Raw genomic sequence first — 22,125 nt, forward strand, 5'->3', positions numbered from 1 at the left:
CTCATTAACTGTCTGTGTTCTGCTGTCTTTGTGTACGTATGTATTTATATATGTATGTATGTATTTACTTATGTATGTATGTATGTATGTATGTATGTATGTATGTAGGTAGGTAGGACTTAGTTGTGTGTGTGTGTGTGTGTGTGTGTGTGTGTGTGTGTGTGTGTGTGTGTGTGTGTGTGTGTGTGTGTGTGTGTGTGTGTGCATAAGAAGAGAGAAGGGTGGAAAGTAGAAAGAAAGAAAGAAAGAAAGAGAAAAAGAAAGACATAAAAGACAGAAATGAAGGAATAAATAAACAATAACAAAGAAAAAAAGAAGGCAACAGACACATAAATACTTTCCTTCACTAGTCTCTTTCTCAGATTCTTTCTTCCATTTTCATATATTCTATTTTCTCTCACTTCCATTCCTGCACTTCCTATCCTTATCGTTCTCTTATTCACTTTCATCTGTATCCCTTTCTTAATCATCCTTTTCCTCATCCTTCTAATCAGCCCTCAACAGGATTTAGCTTATCTTCACGTCTTTTTTTTATTCCTTTTTTTAATTCAACGTACACTGTGATTCTATTCCTAACTTTCCTTTTGTCGTGGAGATAAGAAAACACAACATCGAATTTAGTAACCTTTCCATGTTTGTTTTTTCATTTCTCCAACATGAACTATAATTTTATTCCTTCCTTTCCTGTTGCCGCGTAGATAAGAAGAGAACAAATCATCCTGTAGGTTTGATACAGTAAGGTACGATAGTAAGGCGGCGATTACGTGAAGGGCGACGGTATTGTGCCTCACCGCTGCAAGGTTGAGGAGAGGTGACGTATGGGAGGCTGTACGTACTAGGTTTATTCTGAAGGGAGGGAAGGGAAGGAAAGGAGGAGGGTAGAAGGTGAGGTATGGACGGCTGTATGTAACTGATGAAGGTTGAGGAAGGGTGACGTGTGGGAGGCCGTGCATTAGGTTTACTGTATTCCATGAAGGGAGAAAAGGGAAGGGAAGGAAGAGGGTTAAGGTGAGGTTTGGATGCCTGTATGTAAAGAAGGAAGGGAGGGAAGCCCAGGAAAGGGGGTAGAAGGTGAGGTATGGGGATGGCTGTATGTACCAAGTTTATAGTATTTCACGAAGGGAGGGAGGGAAGTAGGGGAGTAGGTCACGTACTATAGGTGGTTGTATGTGTATTTCACGAAGGAAGGGGAAGGAGGGAGGGGAGGGAAGGGAGCTTTGTTGTATTTCACCCAGGAAACAGAAGGGAAGGGAAGGGGAGGAAGAGGGTGAGAGGAGAGATGGAGGAGGACGAAAGGTTTAGATGAAAGAGTAACTGATTGTGGGGAAAATATGTGTTCTACGTTTGCTGTATTTCACGGAGGAAGAAAAGGAGAGAGGGAGGGAGGAAAGGGAGGTGAGAGAAGAGATGGAAGAGAATGAGGGAAGGTCAGGGAGAAAGAAGAAATGATTGATGGTAGAGGGGAAGAGATGTGCGTGTGTGTGTGTGTGTGTGTGTTTGAGAGAGAGAGAGAGAGAGAGAGAGAGAGAGAGAGAGAGAGAGAGAGAGAGAGAGAGAGAGAGAGAGAGAGAGAGAGAGAGAGAGAGAGAGAGAGAGAAAGGAGGAGGAGGAGGAAGAGGAGGAGGAGTTAAGAGGTACTGATGTAGGAAGAGAAAGAAAATGAGGGAGATAAGAATTAGAAAAACAGAGAAGTAAGAAAGAAAAAAGAAAGAGAATGACAGAAAATAAAGAAAGAAAGAAAGACAGAAAGAAAAGGAATAAAAACAAAAACGGAATATGAAAGCAGAATAAAAATGAACAAAAGAGGAAAAAAATAAGTGTAGGAAGATGGAAGAGAACTGAGACGGAGGATGAAGATTATAAAAGGTAAGAAAACAAGTAGGCAGACAAGCAGACAGGCAGGTGAGCAGGCAGACAGGTAAGCAGACAGTCCAATACACAAACAAATAGACACACAGGCTACAGACAGGTATGGCCCTCCCCTCCCCCCCGCCTCACCTGTAATCACCGTGACGCGCCTAATCAGGTTAACGGAGATCGAAGCTCCTCCGCGCTATCACTCAGGTAACGCGGCGACGCACCTGTCCACGCCGATCAATTACCTGCTCTAATCACGGCCAGGAACCCAATATGTTACCTGGCCGGACCCACTGCCTCCCCTACCCCCTACCCCGTGTGTCCCCTAATTAACTTCATCCCCTGCTGTCCTCCTCCTCCTCCTCCTCCTGCTCGTAGGTGACCTCTTCCTCTCTCTCCCTATACTATTTACTCATCTCCTCCAGCCTCCTCCTCCTTCCTTCCTTCAGATGTAGTAAGCGCGGAAATCATCAACCCCTTGCATCGGCCGCTGTTGTTTTGTTTTTTTGCGTCAGGAGTTACCGAAGTGCTTTGATCTACTCTGGAATGGTCGAGCAAATTAGGGCCGTATTACTAGATATTTCGTGGCCCAAGAACACCTATTTGACATGGCTTTCGTAGGAGCTTGGGGCATTTCCAGGAGTGGTTTTATGACCCTGGTGGTAGTTTGACCCTTCTTGTTTACCATGAACCTGAAGAAACACTCATTAGAACCCTACTGACCCCCTCTTTGACCTTTAGAAATAGCTGATGTGAGAAACGAAGGTGTCTTATATTACCAACCCACTAGAGCGGGTACCCTTGTCTTGAGTCAACGGAGGCTACATGTTACTCGTCTTTCCAGGTTTCCTCCTCCTCTTCCTCTCCATCCTCCTCCTCCTCCTCCTCCTCTAGTGACTTCTTTCATGTTATATCTCCCTTTCTCTCCCTTATCTTTTTTTTTTTACAGCAGAGGAGAAAGTGCAAGGGCGTTAAAAAAAGAAGAAAACAATAATGAAAAAACAAAAGCCCGCTACTTACTCCTCCTCAACCTCTCTTCCTCCCCTTCTTCCCTTCCTCCCCACACCAACCTCTTCCATTTCCATTTTTCTTCCTTCCCATGACCTGTCTTCCTCGTTATTTTTTTTTCTCTCTCTCTCTGTTCCTCTCCCTCCCTCCTCCTCCCCTTATCGTCTAATGGGCTGCCTCCCTTCATCTCTTCTACTAATCTTCCTGTCTCCCCATCTCCCCTTCCCTCACCATGACCTCTTCCTCACCATCTTATCTATATATTATTTTTTTACAGTATCGGATGCAGGTAAAACAAAGGGGGGGGGGGGGGGGTACAAAAGAGCCTGCTTCCCTTCTTTCCTCTTCCCCTTTTCGTCACCTTCCCTTCCTCCTTTTATTATCCAGTAACCTCCCCTAACCGTGACCCCTTCCCCTGTCTGTCATCTAAACTTCCCCACCTCCTCCTCCTCCTCCTCCTCCTCTTCCTTCTCCCCAATCCTCATGACCTCAAAGAAAGTTCTACCCTTCATCTTTCCGCTCTGACTTCCCTCCATGACTCAATCTCCTCCCCTTCCCATGTGACCTCCCCTTCCTCCTCCTCCTCCTCCTCCTCCTCTTCCCCTCTCCTCCCCCTGTTCCCTTATCGTCTCCTTCCTCAAGTGAACTCATCTCCCACATATCTTCCCTCCTCCTCCTCCTCCTCCTCCTTTAATGACCTCCAAAGCATCATCTCACCCTTTTCTGCTTTCATTTTCGTTTATTTTGTTTATCTTCCTCTCCAACTGATCTCTCCACCCCCTTCTTCCTCCTCCTCCTCCTCCTCCTCCTCCTCCTCCTAAACTTATCCAATCCTCCATCTTTCCTTTCCTATGCAGACCATTTCACCGCCTCAAGTCACCTCACACCTCCTAAAGACATGTCCAGCTTCCCCTCACTCCTCCCCTTTTCATCTCTACCCTCCCCATGCTTTCCTTTTCGTCTTTACCCCTCCCTTATCCTCCCCTTTCTTCTTTACCCCTTCCCCATCCTTCCCTTTCCTTACTTTCCCTTCCCATCTCCCCCTTTCCCTCTTTTTCCCATCGCCAACCTCCCCTTTTCCTTTCAGCCACTTTTTCATCTTCCTCTTTCCCTCTTTTTCCCTTTCCCATCCATCTTTTTTCCATGTTTTCAATCCCCAACCTCTCATTACCCTTCCCCAACATTCACGCTCCGTTTTCACTCCTCCCACTCTTTCCATTTCCTCATTTTCCCTTTCCAAACCTTCCCCTTCCTTCTGACCCCTCCCCCAATTCTTTCCTTTTCCTCCTGTTTCCTCTCCAAGCTTACCCTATCTGTCTTTCCTTATCCCCCAATCCTTCTCTTTCCCTTTTCTCCCTCCTCATCCTTCCCTTTCCTACCTCTCTGTCCTCAATCTTTCCCTTCCTTCTGATTCCTCCCCCATCCTCTCCTGTCCCACTTTTCCCTCTCCCAACATCCCCTTCCTCCCTCTTCCCTTTCACCCCTTTCCATCGTACACAGACAACTTGCCTCTTCCTTTTCTTCCCATCTCTGTCGCTCCCTTGCATCCCCATACCTCCATTCCTTTCAACTTGGGACACACCCCTAGTCGTGTGTACTGCCGGGGGGGGGGGGAACCGAAATGTTTAAGAATATGACCCCAAAAGTCAACAGTTGTATGGTGTTGGTTCTAATTCGAAATGTTTAAAAATGTGGCCCTTTAGGAGTGTACAGCTGTCGAGTGTAGGTTCTAATTCGAAATGTTCAAGGGTATGGCCCCAAGACAGGGTTGGGTCCAAGTACCTGGATATTTTTCAATTACAAGTACAAGTATAAGTACAGTCACTTTGCTATGTACTTAGGTCCAAGTCCAAGTACATGTCAGCGTACTTAAGTATAAGTACTTTGTGATAAAAAAGTTCCAGTCACAGATTCGTAAAGCAAGAAAGTTTTCGTATATACACATTAATGAGACATAATAATATTACACTACCATATCATAACACTCAATGTACGTATTTACCCAATAGTATCACCACAAAGTTCACTGAATCTATATACAGTATAAAGCTTTTGATTGAATACAATGTACTTGTTTGTACTTGAATGTACTTGGTATTTTCAAGAACTTTGGGTCTAAGTACAAAGACAAGCACAATGGAATTTTTAAACTCCAAGTACAAGTACATGCACATGAAAATCTGTACTTAAGTCCAAGTACGAGTACATGTAATTGGACCCAACCCTGCCCCAAGACTGTACAACTGTATGATGTAGGTTCTCCTTAAACGACCCCCTCCCCCCCCCCCCTAGTCTACGGTTGTATGGTGCAGTTTCTATTTTTTATATTTTTTATCAAGGGTACAGTAAGAAGAGGAAGTGGGTCAGTGGTGAAGGTGATGATGGGGGAGAAGGAAAAAAGACTGTAGGAGTGTACTGCTGCATGGTGTAGGTTCAGCTTCTAATTCTCCTCAAATGACCCCCACCAGAGTCGTTCCGTAAACTCATGTCCTCCGCGGCCGTGACCTCATTCGGGCGGGGTCACGGTGGGCGGAGCCAAATTTAGACCGCGGAAAAGCTGACAACACGCTCCCACGATCTTTATGCCAAGTTCTATTTTGATTGGAATACTTGTCCGCTTAAGTGATGATGCCAAGTTGTCTGAAGTTCAGTAAGGTCAAGTGAAATAGTGCTAAGTTTGGGTTAATGTTATGATGGGTCAGCTTAATTGATCCCATATTGAATTAGGTCAGCTTAGTGAGTCCCTGCTAAATTAGGTAAGCTTGAGTTATTACATGCTATATTAGGCAAGTTTAAGTTCTTCCTTGTTAAATTTGATCACCTTATAAGTGATTCAATGTTAAATTAGGTAAGGTTATGAGAGCGTGTGATTTGCGGGGGTGGTTTTTCATTATTGTTCTTTTTTTTTTTTTGCCCTTGAGCTGTTTCCTTTCCTGTAAAAGAAAAAGTAAAGGTAAAGGTAAAGTTGGGGACATGGTAAGGCTGCGCGTGGCCTCGGTGCTCATCTCCGTGGCATTTGCTGCTTTATACTATTCCATGCTAGATTATGCCAGCTTAAAAGTTAGTCCGCGTTTAATTAGTTCAGCTTCACTATCGACTTTCGTATTTTTGTATGTGAATGATGATGCTTCAATAATATTTCAACAATGCTCAGGAATAAAAATATACTACCGTGTTCATGAAAAAAATATATATAAATCAACTAAACTGCTCTATTGATCCTATTCTTTTTTTTTCAAGTTCCATAAATAAGTGTGATGTGTTTCTCAGGTTCCCCTCTTCTCTCATCCCCAACCTCCCCTTTCCCTTTCAACCACTTTTTCATCTTCCCCTTTCCCTTTCAGCCACTTTCTCATCTTTCCCTTTCCCTTTCAACCACTTTCTCATCTTTCCCTTTCCCTTTCAATCACTTTCTCATCTTTCCCTTTCCCTTTCACTCACTTTCCCATCTTCCCCTTACCCTCTTTTCCCTACCCCACAGATCATTTTCCCAATTTCCCTCGCCAACCCCTCATTTCCCTTTCCCCAACTTTCACGCTCCGTTTTTACTCCTCCCAATCCTCCCATTTTCCCTTCCCCCAACCTCATTCTTTCTTCTGACCCCTTCCCTATTCTTTCCTTTTCCTCCTTTTCCCTCTCCAAGCCTCCCCGCTCCGTCTTTCCTCCTCCGCTTATATGCTTCTCCATGCACTGTGGGGATGACGAGAGGAAAGTGGGAGTGCTCAAGTACTGTCACGGGGGGAGAGGGAAAGAGGGGGGCGGAAACGACGTCACGGATGGAGGAGAGGAGGAACGGAGAGAGGAAGGGAGAGGTGAGAGGAAGGGCAAGAGGAAGCAGGAGAGGGACGAGGGAGAGAGGCAGGGAGGAAGGAAGAGAAGAGCAAGGGATGGGTGGAAATGAGGGGAGGCACTGTTAACACACACACACACACACACACACACACACACACACACACGAAAAGACATAACAATGTTTTATTAATTTGAGTGAAATATGTGAAGTGCATTAAGCGCTATGTTTTGAGAGAGAGAGAGAGAGAGAGAGAATTAGCGTGAGTCATTTGTATGCCTTTGCTGCACACGCTGACTCCTGTTAAATTCTCTCTCTCTCTCTCTCTCAGTTCATTTACACACCAACACATCCCCGTCTTTCTGTGTACTATATATATACGTATGTGTGTGTGTATGTATGTATGTATGAATGTATGTATGCAGGTGGATAAGTAGGTAACCATGTATACATAATCCCGTTTTGCCAGTGGAAGAGACGACATTTGACTGTTTGTCGGTCTGTCTGTCTATATGTATGTATGTATGTATGTATGTATGGGAGCATGTGTACGTTATCCCGTGGTGCCAGTGGAGAGGGCGTCATGTGGCTGTTTGTATGCATATATGTATGTATGTAGGCTATATGTGTATGTATGGATGTATGGATGGATGGATGAAAGAATGTGTATGTAATCCCGCGGTGCCAGTAAAGGGGGCGACATGTGGCTGTTTGTATGTATGTATGTATGTATGTATGTATGTATGTAAGCTCGTGTACGTAATCCCGACATGTGGCCGTTTAATGCGACATGGCGAGGTGTGTGTGCGTGTTCCTCTTTTTGGTGCACACGGATCGGAAGGGCGGAGGCCAGGGACGGTAATGGCGGCGGACACTCACCACACCCTCCCAGCACCACTACATCACCACCACCACCACTGCTACACTCACCCACCACCACCACCACCGCTGCTACACTCACCCACCACCACCACCGTTGCTACTCTCACCCACCACCACCACTGCTACACTCACCCACCACCACCACCACCACTGCTACACTCACCCACCACCACCACCACCACTGCTACACTCACCCACCACCACCACCACCACTGCTACACTCACCCACCACAACACTACTACTCATGCTGATACTAACATGGCTACTACTGACACTACTACTACTACTACTACTACTACTACTACTAACACTATTACCATTGCTGCTATCACTGTTTATACTACTACTACTACTACTACTACTACTACTACTACTACTACTACTATTACCATTGCTGCTGTCACTGTTTATACTACTACTACTACTACTACTACTACTACTACTACTTTGTCTCTCTCTCTCTCTCTCTCTCTCTCTCGTCAATTTCTCACAATCAAATAAAACCAGTTCACATCAAATCACAATTCTCTCTCTCTCTCTCTCTCTCTCTCTCTCTCTCTCTCTCTCTCTCTCTCTCTCTCCTACACAATGGTCCGTAATGCCGTTCTTTATCTCCTTTTCTTCCCATACATCGACAACACCACACTAGTAAACAGATCCTATATATACCTCTCTCTCTCTCTCTCTCTCTCTCTCTCTCTCTCTCTCTCTGTCAAGGCTACTCTAAGCATGTCCACAGGAAACGGTAGGTAGCCACACACACACACACACACACACACACACACACACACACACACACACACACACACACACACCTGTCATCCCTGAACCAGCCAGGTGTCCTACATAGTCCCTTTAAACTAAGAAAACATCGAGAGGAAAGACGAAAAAAAAAAATGTTCATTAAAAGGAAACCATATCAGAAAAAAACAAAATACATTACAAGAATACATTACAAGGATACATTACATTTTCAAGAAGAGTGTATCAAGACACCTCTCCACTCGAAATTGACCTCTCTTCTGGCTACTCTTTACTTTTAACTTTTGTGGGAGCGGCGAGTGGCGGACTTTTTTTTTTGTACTCTTTTTGTTGCCCTTGAGCCGCATCCTTTCACGTAAAAAAAGAAAAAAGTGAAAAGGTTACAAATTAATCCGATGGGGGAAATAAAGGAATAAAAAGGAACTAATGAAAATCTATTGGCTCGAAAAGGAAAGTGTGTGTGATCCCCAGGTAAAAGAAGATTAATGACCTAGGAAGTAGAAGGCAAGTTTATGTCCTCTCTACTTTTGTTCTCCCTGGCCACGTGTGAACAGTGCTGGGGTGTCGGTCTGAAGGGATTTATCGTTTGGTTAATTGACGGAATTTTTTTTTTCTTTTCTTTTGAATCTTTACTGCGCTACTTTTAAGAGTGCTTCTGTTCCTGTCTCGACCACCCAAGAGCAGCGTATTCGTGTAAATGGGAAGAGGAGGAGGAGGAGGAGGACTGGGAGAAATGAAGGAAAAAGAAGAGGACGACAAATGCTTGTCTTCATGTCTTTCTTCTAATATTTATTTGCATAATAGAGGAGAATTAAAGCTATCCTCCATTCCGTTTCCCTCCATCCATCCATCCTTCGCTTCCTTTTCCCCGCACACACGCAAATATAATTTCAAGACCCCCCTCCCCCCCTTTCTCTCTCTCTCTCTCTCTCTCTCTCTCTCTCTCTCTCTCTCTCTCTCTCTCTCTCTCTCTCTCTCTCTCTCTCTCTCTCTCTCTCACACACACACACACACACACACACACTTAAAACTACCATTCCTTATATTGAGCATTATTAAGACCTCATCTCGATTTTGCAGTGCAGTTCTGGTTTACTTGCTATGGAATGAACAGCATTACATTAGAATCGGTGCAGAGGAGAATGTCGAAAGTGATTCACAGGTTAAGAAACTTGCGATATAAGAATTGACTTAAACATTTAAATATGCATTCTCTAGAATGACGAAGGATGCGAAAATAATTTATCGAAGTTTGTAAATGGATGAAGGACTTTGAAAGTTGATATCAATATGATTCAATTTTTATGAATTCAAATTCAACAAAGACAAGCAAAAATTAGTTTAGTAGCAATGGTGAATGAGCGGAGAAGGCTTGGCAGTCATGGGATGGGATGTGGATACCAATATGATAGATACCATCAAGAAAAGGCTGGATAAATCCAAGGGCAGTGTGGAGAGCTAATGTTAGGTTTACAGGTTCTATCCTGTGCAGGACTTCCGGTCTCTAGCAGACTCTTCATGTTCCCCTCGTTCCCTGCCTCCCCGTTCACAGACGGACACCTTCATAACCAGCTGCTCCCCGCCCCCTTCCCCGCCTCCTCCTCTCCCCCCTCGTCTCCACACAGTCGCTGCGTTCTCCATCCCTTGTATGAATACCAGCCCCCCTGCCCTCATCTTTCTCGCTCAGCCTCAACACACACACACACACACACACACACACACACACACACACACACGTGCGCGCTCGCGCAGAAAAAGGAGGAAAAGCATGAGATGGAGGAAGGAACAAAGAACGAGAACAAGAGAATTTTAATGGTAACAACAACCACGGCATTTACATCAGCAGCATCAACAACAACAACAACAATAGTAGTAGTAGAAATAATAATAATAATAATAATAATAATAATAATAATAATAATAATAATAATAATAATAATAATAATAATGACAATATCAGTAAGAATAAAAGGCTACATCGAAAATTACTTCTGCAGTTCAAGATTTTTTTTTCTTTACATTTACATTTTATTTCTTCGTGTTTCCTATTCGTCCATTTCTCCATTTAAAGAGAGACACAAAGCAGTAGATCCCTCCCAGATTCCGCCTGTCCGTTTACCAGACGCCCACTCCTTAAAGAACAACAGCTTGCCCATCAGGACACCACCATTACCCAAAAATTATTCATTAGTAGGCGTGTTACTTTGAAAGACAAGGATGACTAAGACAGACAAGGCTTCCAGTTAGGCCACGCCCTTATGATGAGGCTCTCGTGTGCGTGTGCGTGTGTGTGTGTGTATGTGTAGGAGGGGAGGCTGAGAGGTACTGTTACGAGAGGAGGAAAGAGGAAAAGGTAGAGAGGAAATAGAAGGGGAATACGGTATAGATAAGGCCTCCAGGTGTAAGGAAACAGTATAAACATGAACAAGGTTAGGATGGAGAGAAGTAGGTGTGGGAGGTACTACTATTACGAGGGAAGGAATGAGGAGATAGAGAGGAAAAAGAAGGGAAATACGGTATAGATAAGGCCTCCAGGTGTAAGGAAACAGTATAAACATGAACAAGGTTAGGATGGAGAGAAGTAGGTGTGGGAGGTACTACTATTACGAGGGAAGGAAAGAGCAGGAGGTAGAGAGGAAAGAGAAGGGGGATAGGTGATTGATGAAGACTTCAGGTGTAAGAAAGAAGTACCGTACAAAAGCAAACGCAGGAGAGAGAGGGATAGGTGTTTGTGAGGTACTGTTAGGAGAGAGGAAGAGGAAAAAGGGGACGGAGGGAGAGATAAAGCCTTAAGGTGTAGGAAATAACAGAATATACACACGCAGAGGCAGAGGAGAGAAGGGAAGGTGTGGGAGGAAAGGTTAAGGAAGGAGAAGAGCTTTGGAGGGGAAAGATAAGGGTTTAAAAATAGGACGGAGAAGAAAGAGGAAGTTCGAGAGTGAGGAGAGGACAGAGTGAGCCCAAGATGAAAGGAAGAAAGGAGAGCAAAAAGTTAGAGGAAAGAGACATGGAGAGGATAAAAACGTCCAAGAGGTGACTAAATAAAGAGAGGAATTACCAGCTGTTAATTAAGGAAAAGGGAAAAAAGGGAAATACGAGGAGGGAGAGTATAAACAAGAGAGGGAAAAGAACGAAAAAAAATGCTGAGCTGAAATGGACACAGACAGGAAAGGGAGAACCGAGAGGAAGAAGAATAAACGAAAAATGATAAAAAAAAAACAGGAAGGAGGGAGAAGAGGAGAAAAGAGCGAAAATCGAAGAATGGAAGCAGGATGACAAAAACAGAGAGAGAGAGAGAGAGAGAGAGAGAGAGAGAGAGAGAGAGAGAGAGAGAGAGAGAGAGAAACACAGAATAAGGTAAAAAAAGAATGTGAGAAAACAGAGGTTATAGAAATGAAAGAAAGATATGCTAAGTATGAAGAACAGCGAAGAATGGAAGGAAAGAGGGAGACACAGAAAAAGGGAAATACCAATGTGAGAAAAAGAGAGGTTATAAAAATGAGAGAAACCTATAATGAGTATAATTAACAGAAGAAGTAAACACCTGGATGAATGATGATGCAGACGCGTTAGAAAACAAACTAAAAGAAGACAGGAAGAAAGTAAGGAAGGGTGGAAGGGATAAAGACCAAAAGAAAGAAAATGAAAGAAGGCGGAGGGAGGAAGAGAAAAGGAAGTAAGACAAGATTAAATAAGGAAGGGAAAAGAGAGAGAAAGGTAGAAGAAAAGTTATGAAGAGAAGAATAATGGAAAAATGACATTGAAAGAAGGAAGAAAGGAAGGAACGGAGGGAGTGAAGAATAAGGGAGACAGGAAGGAAGGAAAAATGAATGTTCCAAGGATTTTTAAATCTACACATAGGAGGAATGGAAAAGAGGAAACAAATGCACTTCAAATAAAAAAAAGTGGAATAAGAATGTAGTAGAAAAGGAGGAGGAGGAACAGGAGGAGGAGGAGGTGGAGGAGGGCGTCACCTAGATGGAGGAAACCACTCGTGACCAGAGCAGCATCTGGAGAGAGGAAGGGAGGGAGGAAAGGGAAAAGAGAAGAAAAGAAAGAAAGAAAAGAAAAGGAAGGGAAAGAAGGAAAGAAGGAAAGAAAGAAAGGAGAGAGAGAGAGAGAGAGAGAGAGAGAGAGAGAGAGAGAGAGAGAGAGAGAGAGAGAGAGAGAGAGAACTGGTAAAGAACAAGAAAAAGAGAAGAAGAAAAATATGAAGTAAAATAATAATAATGATAATAATAATAATAATAATAATAATAATAATAATAATAATAATAATAATAATAGTAATAATAATAATAATAATAAAAAGAAGAAGAAGAAGAAGAAGAAATAAGAAAAAGACGAAGAAGGAAAAGAAGAAGAGGAAGACAACAACAACAACAACAACAACAACAACAACAACAGCATAGTAGGAAATGAAAATAAAATGATGATAAAGAAACTGAAATTGGAAAACAAAACGGAACAAAACAAAAAACTATACCAGACAATAAATGCATTAACTATTATACTAAAAAAAAAAAAAAAAAAAAAAAAAAAAAAATTACGAACCAGGAAGACACGCAGACAGCAAAGAAACAACAGAAGTAAATAAGAAGAACAAAGTAACAACAGGAAGAAAAGTAAGAGAGGAGAGTGGCTGCCAAGCACACGTCAACGCCGGATTAGTCACACACACACACACACACACACACACACACACACACACACAGACACGTCATCACCCACACCCTCGTGACCTCACACACACGCCCTCACATCACTATCGCTATCTGGTGTACGTCGGAAGGCTGCATTAGGATCATTGTCTGTATTTTAAGACTGTTTACGACTTGATGACTCGTACAGGTGATTGGAAGAGAAAGTGAGTTACGTAGACGAAGGATTATTTATGTCTAATTCACACTTTGCGTTTACTGGAAAAAAAATGATCCGCATAATTCAGGTGAGGCCTTACCAGTGACAAATGCAGTTAATTAAGGATAACTTCTGAGCTCGCGTTGCTTCCTCTTCTCGATTAATATTAGAGCATCTCATTTTGGTGCTTATCTATATTTGAATATCTTTTTTTTCGTATGCGCACATAGACGAATACATCAGAAATCATAACAAACCATTAAATGACTAACTAACTAACTAACTAACCGGCCAATTAAGTGACTGACTAACTAACTAATTAACTATAAATAACTAAGTACCTGACTGATTAATTAAATGACGCAAGACATAACCGTACTGTGTCTTCCTCTAAAAAACATGGGGATCAGAACTATAACAACCATAACAACACACACTTTATGTAACAACTGTAACAACACACACCCTCTTTAACAACTCTAACAGCACACCATCTGAAAACTACTCCATTACTTTTCCCGCCGTGAGAGATAACTTTAATGACGTCACCTTTCAGCTACAGGTTTTACTTCCTGATGTCACCACATGACGTAAGTGGCGCCTGTCGGTATGCCTAGCGATGTCATGACGAGGAGGAGGAGGAGGAAAAGGAGAACCCAATCGGATACAAAAAATATATTGCGCTACCTAACACTTATTTAGACGGTGATGACGATTATAATGATTGTGATGATGATGATTATTATAATGTTGATGACGATGATGATATTGATGGGAATGAGGAAGAGGAGGAAAAGGAACACAAGCACACTGGAGCAGCAAGTTAAAGACCTGTTAGCTTATGATAAGTCGTCATTTTTCTGCACTCAGCTTAATTAATAGGTTAGTGTGTGAAGGGGGAAAATTGGGAGAGGAGGAGGAGGAGGAGGAAGAGGAGGAGGGGAAGAAGAAGAAGAAGATGATGATTAGGAGGAGGAATAAGAGGAAAAGGATAACCAAGTAGGAAAAGAAGAAGGAGAACCAGAAGCAGAAGAACAAGAAGAACACCACCACCACCACCAACAACAACAACAAAGATGAGGAGGAGGAGGATGGGAGAAATAAGGAGGAGCAGGAGCAGGAACGAGGAGGCAAAGGTAGAATGTAGATATCAAACCAAACCTCACCACATCCGCAAGACTTAACCTGCCTATTTACTTCACCTATAAATGATCGAGTCAAAACAAGGTGAACAAACGTTAGAACAAGCTGTAATAATCCTCAACCTTATTACTTATTCTCTTCCCCATCTTATTTCTCCTTCAGTATATACTCTTGAGACCGGAAATGACTCAAGCTAAAATAAGACTTCTATTCTAATATATTTTTTTTTCTTTCTTTCCTTCCCTCAGTAAATTCAGCAACACTAAAAATGGTCTCTCTCTCTCTCTCTCTCTCTCTCTCTCTCTCTCTCTCTCTACTAGGAAGATGGAAAGATATGGAGAAGAGGAAAGATTGGAAGGGAATAGAAAACAGAGAGAGAGAGAGAGAGAGAGAGAGAGAGAGAGAGAGATATGGGGACAAAAAGCAAGGGAAAGGTGAGGAAAAGAGAGAGTAAGGGTGGCAGTTACTGAATAATAAACTCCGTGACTACTCTTTGATCTTCAGACACTTCTTTTTCCTCCTCCTCCTCATCCTCCTTTTCCTCCTCTTCCTTACTTTATCCATTTCTATTTTCCTTGCTTTTTCATCCATCCTTTGGCGTATCGTCCTTCTCTTACATCCTTCTCCCTAATCACAGCCTACTCCTCCTCCTCCTCCTCCTCTTCCTTACTTTACCTAGTGTATCGTCCTTCTCTTACATCCTTCTCCCCAATCACAGCCTACTCCTCCTCCTCCTCCTCCTCCTCTTCCTTACTTTACCTATCTCTATTTTCTTAGCTTTCCTTTCTCATCCATCTTTTAGTTTATCGTCCTCCTCTTCCACCCATTTCCCCAATCACAGCCTCCTCCTCCTCCTCCTCTTCCTCCTCCTAACCTCCTCCAACACAACTATTTCCGGTTCTACTGATGGTGAAGAAGGAGGAAGGGACGGAGAGGGAGGAAAAGGCCACGGAGGAGAGAAAGAAGTAGACACGGTTTAGGAAAAAGTGCTAAGAGAGAGAGAGAGAGAGAGAGAGAGAGAGAGAGAGAGAGAGAGAGGAAGGGATTGGGAAATGAAGGATGAGGAAGCCAACAAAGACAAATGCACAAATTTACACTGCAACGCCAACGTCTGCTTATAAATATATCACAAGCTGCTTTATTCTCTCTCTCTCTCTCTCTCTCTCTCTCTCTCTCTCTCTCTCTCTCTCTCTCACACACACACACACACACACACATACAAAATTCTTTGGTGCAGTGATTAGCGAGCTTGGTTTACAAATGAAAGGTCCCGGGGTTCGATTATCTGGCGGTGTGGAGACGGATGGGCAGTTTCATTTCACTCATGCCCATTTCCACCCTATCAAGAGTGAACGAGCGCCGGTGTAGCGTTCCAGGGGTTCCGAGGTTCCAGATAATCATTCCTCATGATATCTGTGCATGCTCGGCCCAGCTCGTCCCGACTTCCCTAGGGCCTATCACTAACAAGACACATTACGAGGGTATGCAGTGCTTGACGTACTTCCTAATCCATTCAGCGCCACTGTGGGCACGCAAATTGACAACAATAACAACACTCACCATCTGCAACCACTATAACAACACACACCTCATGTAACAACTATAACACACACCATCACTAACATGCGTATCAGCTGGCTGGACACAATGACCCAACATTTAATTTTATTGCAGTGTCATTAATAACAACGCGCTATAGGTTGAGCTGTGCCGAGCATGTGCAGTTGTTGTTTTGGAAACCTCGGGGACAGCCAGAGCCATGGAGTTTAAAGGTTGAAAGAGACGATGTGTATCTTAACCCTGATTGGTAAAATTGGAGGTGTTACAAGTCTCCCTGTGTTACAACTCTACCCTCCCTCCCCTAGTTACTAGTCTTCCTTTCCATCTTGTATTTTTTTTTACTTTTAATTTTCTTCCGCTTGTAAAGTCTTTTGACTAAATCGCTGTGAATATGTAACAATAAAATGCAACTATTCCATACAGCTATCTAGCGTGAAGGCTGCTGCGTACAGAGGGGCGTGGCTCCAGCGGGTTACCCACACTTCGGGGATTTCCTATGTAATCATCTTCCATTACAGTTATGCTATCACCAAGGAAAAGATGAGTGAGAGAAAAAAATTGACAACAATACTACATTCACCTCATACAGTTCTGCTTTAACCAGTGATTGACACAGTCGTGATAATGGCAAATTTACACAATACACTGCCCGGAGATTTGCGTCTTTACACACTGCATATTTACACGTTTTGATACTATAAGTATCAAAACAAAGGAATCAGGTACGTGTTATGGCTGTTTAAATCTTCCTCAAGGTCCCTTCCGTCTCCTCCAGCCATCCCTGTTCTCCACACAGAAGCGGACTAATAAAATTTTCACTTGATTGCTTTTGCAACACCGCCTTGATGCACATCAAGGGCGGGAAGACAGGCAGCATGCACAGGCCTTCACCGGTACTTCACACGGCGGAAACCGTAATGCCGTGTAGCCCGCGATAGATTTATGCTGCATAGCGTCGATCATAACGTACGTTGCCGGTGCCTCTATTGATAATATACTTAATTGTTGAGTACGTTGCCGGTGCCTCTATTGATAATATACTTAATTGTTGAGAACGTTGCCGGTGCCTCTATTGATAATATACTTAATTGTTGAGTAAGTTGGAAAATACGGAATGAATTATGTGGTCAGTGAGGATGGCGGTGAATGATTGTGGTAATAATAATAATAATAATAATAATAATAATAATAATAATAATACAATGAACATGATACGTACAATACATATAATGAACTGGGATACGTGAATGGCAAAAAATATATATAAATGCTAAAAATGTTGTAGGCAATGAGTAATAGAGGGAAAGATGAATTACATGCTCGTGTTTCTAAATGCAGACGAAAAATGTTCCGGTCTGTACACAGTAGAAACAGCAAGCAATGTATGATTGACTGCCTACGAGTGAATGGCAAACTGTAAAATACCTTTCAAAACGTGACTTTAATGGAAACAGGAACTATGACTTAGCAGATCTCCTACATCCCAAATTCACGATAGCAAAGGCCGGGAAACATAGCAAAAATGTAAAGCTAAAACCGAGAAAAAATATAACACGGACAAACACTCCCAACAGACATTCGTATAAAGAAAATAAAACTCAAGAAGGTGAACGATGTTGCTGAAATGAAAAGAGTAATGGAATAAGCGGCGATGCAACACCCAAAAGGCAATGAAGGGTAATTATTATTATTATTATTTTTTTTAATGTCTTGGCCTATTGCGCCGGTAGGCTTCTTCCCGGTATATGCTGATGGTCGGTACAAGGCTTCTTCCCGGTGGGGCCTGATGGTCGGCCCAGCCCGTTCTGGCGCAGGCGAGTGTTTATAGTGGCGCCTTCTTGCATCTTGGCATGACCACCGATGAAATATCCAAAGGGATTTACAAGATTTACAATGGATGATTGATAAGTTATGGTGCCAATATCGTGCTTCCTACCTTATGAATTACTCTTTTGTTAACATTTTTTTCTAGGGTAGGAAAGAGCGTACGATCAAACCAAGTGTGGAAATAGCGATGAAATATGCAAACACGAGGGGGTCGAGGGGAGAGGTGCTCCCATCGGGGTGTTAGATATAATATTGTATTCCCTGTCATTTAATGATCCTAAGCGGGGTGGGGAAGGACCAAGGGAACGAAACCGCCCTCGTAGGAAAGAACGTAAAAACACTCCATTTGGGTTGTAATGGTGGTGAGCCCGCAGCACGGGTTGGGGCACTCTGCCTACCGCAGCCGCGCGATGCTGCACATTGTATTGCTATTTTCACAACTGATTTGATCTCTGCGTTTTTCACTACACACTGTACAAGGAATACCACTATACAAGAATATTTCAAAGTCTTTGGCATTGGTTTGGGAGCTTACTAGCCCACTGTGTCGAACTGTGAAAGTGGCCCCAAGAGTGTGGACGAAACCGTAGCCAAACACACGTAGCAGCAACGACTAAAACAAAGAGTCCACGAAGACAACATAAATAAAACGTTACCCAGGGAGGAGGAAATGCATAAATGAACCCCCACATGTGATCACAGACCAGAAGAGCACACGCAACAGCAAGAGAACAGAGGAGAACACGTAACAGAAGAACACACGTGGCAGCAACGACTAAAACGAAATCCCACGAACACAATATTAATAAAACATTCCCCAGGGAGGAGGAAATGCATAAATGAACCCCCACATGTGATCACGTAAACCCTCGACACCTGCCTCACAACATACATAAGACACGCAAGCCTGACAACAAGTGGAATAAAGAACGCCATGATGCTATATAAAGGCCTGGCAGACTCCACTAACCTTCTCGGAGCAGGATCGCCAGCAGGACAAGCCAGCCGCAGGTCAGCCTTCTCCACTGCCTGCCTCCCGCCATCCTCACGTGAAGGAGGAGGGGGAGGGGGTGGTAGGGGCGCGTCTGGGTCCTTCCTTCCTTCCTGCCTGCCTCCTGAAGCACTCCGCGGCTCCTTCACTCCCGCCGCCACATTCCCCCCTCACTCGTCTTCTTTTTCCTTTTCTCTCAGCTCGGTCCAATTAACTATCTTATGAGTGGTTTTCCAGGTAGTAATTAAGTCCGGAGAGAAAGTCCAGTCAGACACAGCGTCGCGTCCGGAGCGACTTTCCTCCTCGGCCAGGCAGCGGGCGGCGAGTGATGGGACTCAGCGGCAGGGGCAGCACACTCCTCTCCTCGGTAGTTGGCGAGGGACTGAATGAGCGAGGAGGTGCCAGGGAGGGAGTTGCCGCTCTCCGCTTGGCGCTCAAGATGCCACATTGACCCATTCCTCAAACTTTTTATATTTCCTTTACCAAGCAAGGACAATAATCAACATTACTCTCCCGGGTGAGAACGCTCCGTGTGCAACAGGTAATCGATGTGTGCGAAGCTCGATACGCGGAGCCCGAGTTAAAAATTAAAGGGTCAAAACATGTACCTAATGCCGCTCTGCCGTGCCATGCCGCCGCTGCCTGCATGGCTAAACCAAAATCTAATTAGATTTTGGGCTAAACAATGCCGTGATTTAATGTTCGGATTTTCCAAAGTTAAGTCGACAGGTTATTTCAGCGGTGCGTCGCTCCGGTATTATTTGACTTCTTTATCATCTTGGTTGACGAACGGCTTCGAACATTTACTTTCTAACAACGGTTAGCTGCTCCATTATTGGTGGATATAGTAGTAGTAGTAGTAGTAGTAGTAGTATCTTTGCTGTTGTTGTTGTTTATCCGCTTGATTAATATATTCCCCGTAATCAGCATCTCCACTTCAGGAGGAACATACTTCGTTTAACTGCCCCTGTTTAACCGTCTGCAAATAAAGTATTCGTCGTGGTTAGAGAGAGAGAGAGAGAGAGAGAGAGAGAGAGAGAGAGAGAGAGAGAGAGAGAGAGAGAGAGATCATAATAAATACTGCCAATCTATTCTTCCTTCCCTTGACCCATCCACCATCTGTATGTTGTGTGCGTCTCGTAGACTCCAAGGTGAGTAACGAAAGAGAGTCGCGCACCACCTGCAGTGTTGCGCCATCACAAGTATATTAGTAAATTGGAAAATAGCGTAGTACTTACGTATTATTATTTATTAGTGTGTGTGTGTGTGTGTGTGTGTATATATATATATATATATATATATATATATATATATATATATATATATATATATATATATATATATATATATATATATATATAGGCCACATGTAAAAAAATGAATATATATCTATATATATATCTATATATATATATATATATATATATATATATATATATATATATATATATATGTGTGTGTGTGTGTGTGTGTGTGTGTGTGTCATTCACCACGGCCTGATCACGAGTTGGACTCGCTTTCGCCAGCAGACCCCTCACGACGTGAGCAAGTGCTCATTATTGTCGATCTCTGGGTACTGCCAGGACCTCACACACCACACACCCCATCCCCCTTGCTCAAGGGGGAACAGCAACCACTCCTAGTCAACGGTAAGGATCCGGCCTGAGCGGGACTCGAACCACCGCCTATTTGGCCGTGAAGCCTAGCAGCGCGGCGCTCTAACCGATTGAGCTACAGGAGCGGTGTGTGTGTGTGTGTGTGTGTGTGTGTGTGTGTTGAGAATACAGTTCTGCACCGCCTAGAGGCCTACCTGAACACCTTGGACGATCAGTTCAGTTACAAGAAAGGGCACGGCACTGAGATGTGTGTGTGGACGTTGAAGAATATCATTGAGTACTGCACTTCCAGGGGCTCACCTGTCTATAACTTTGCTTCCTTGACGCCAACAGGGCCTTTGACAGAGTGAATTACTGGAAGCTGTTTAATTAATTGCTAGTAAGGGGAACTCCTGGGTACATTGTCAAGCTCCTAATGTATACTTGTACACTACCCAGGAATTTGATGTGGAAAGGGGGGCTTCCGCTTCGCTGCCATTTAAGACAGCCAATGGTTCTCGCCAGGGAGGGATCCTGTCTCCCTTCCTGTACAACCTCTAAACAGATGGCCTCACTGCCGCTCTGCGTGACACAGGCACAGGCTGCCACTTACATGATAGGTGCATCAACTCGCTGAGTTATGCTGATGACATGGTACTGATGGCGCCCACAGTGGAGGTTCTGCAGGACCTTATTGGCTTGTGTCAGGCGTATGCTGCCACGCACGATATTGTCTACAACACCACCAAGACAGAGTGCATGGTAGTGCCGCCGCCACACTCCAGGGTGGCCTATCAGACATCAGCGTGGCTCAGTGGAAGTGCACTTATTTGTGGATAGATTCACATACCTGGGCCATGTCATCAACAGGGAAAGGACCGATGATGATGACATCAAGAAGCAGACCACCAAGCTCACAGTCATCGGCAACACGCTGCTGAGGAAATTCTCCTTCTGCAGCACGGAGGTGAAGTTGCAGTTGCATGGTATAGGGCTATAGGCCAACCGGCCTCTTGCAGACTCCTTACGTTTTTATGTTCTTATGTTCTTATTCAGGAGCCACTTCTACTCTCTCTACTGCAACTCGCTGTGGTCGCGGTTTAGGGCTGCCTCCATGAACCGTCTTGGGGTCTGTCATAACGACATCCTCAAGCGGCTTTTGGGGCTTCCTAGATGAACTAGCTCATCCTGGCCTTCACCGGGCACGGGATGAACTGTCTGGCTGTGCTGCGTCGCCACGCCGCGTACAGTATGTAGAGTGGAACAATCTGGGAACTCCATCATCACCTCCGTCAGACAGAGCTCGGCCTATGTATGTGGATCTATGCGGCGGGAGTGGCTGGGCCTTCTGTTCGTGTAGATTGTGCATAAGTGTGCCGTGCACACGCATATATAAGTTGTCAATTATTTAAGCATTATGTATCTCGTTCGTTTTTCTTGTCCTATTTTTTTTTATGTATGCCGCTGGGTGTCATAAAACTAGTATATATATATATATATATATATATATATATATATATATATATATTATATATATATATATATATATATATATATATATATATATATATATATATATATATATATATATATATATATATATATATATATATATATATATATATATATATATTATATGATGATGATAATAATAATAACAATAATAATAATAATAATAATAATAATAATAATAATAATAATAATAATAATAATAATAATAATAATAATAATAATAATAATAATGTCGACCAAGGCTACAAGTTACCTCGATATCACAAAACAGCCACGCCACAACACTTCCCACACGCCTGCACATCAACACTGCTGGGAAGAGACAACGATAAGCGAG

The 22,125-nt window shown here is 43.3% G+C and overlaps 1 protein-coding gene across 2 annotated transcripts in view; it reads right to left on the reverse strand.

Annotated features, from left to right (window-relative positions):
* Positions 1 to 19,284, reverse strand: part of LOC127009040 (sarcoplasmic reticulum histidine-rich calcium-binding protein-like) — a 68,531-nt gene extending 49,247 nt beyond the window's left edge. The window contains exon 1 of one of the 2 annotated variants that reach the window (XM_050881714.1): positions 18,661 to 19,284. In XM_050881714.1, coding sequence (XP_050737671.1) covers positions 18,661 to 18,733 — 73 coding nt within the window. In that variant the 5' untranslated portion in view covers positions 18,734 to 19,284. The remainder of the gene's footprint in view (positions 1 to 18,660) is intronic. The other variant, XM_050881715.1, reaches the window with a different exon arrangement.
* Positions 19,285 to 22,125: the final 2,841 nt, after the last annotated feature.

This window comes from Eriocheir sinensis, chromosome 39 (genome assembly GCF_024679095.1).
Source record: "Eriocheir sinensis breed Jianghai 21 chromosome 39, ASM2467909v1, whole genome shotgun sequence".
Classification (NCBI taxonomy): domain Eukaryota; kingdom Metazoa; phylum Arthropoda; class Malacostraca; order Decapoda; family Varunidae; genus Eriocheir; species Eriocheir sinensis.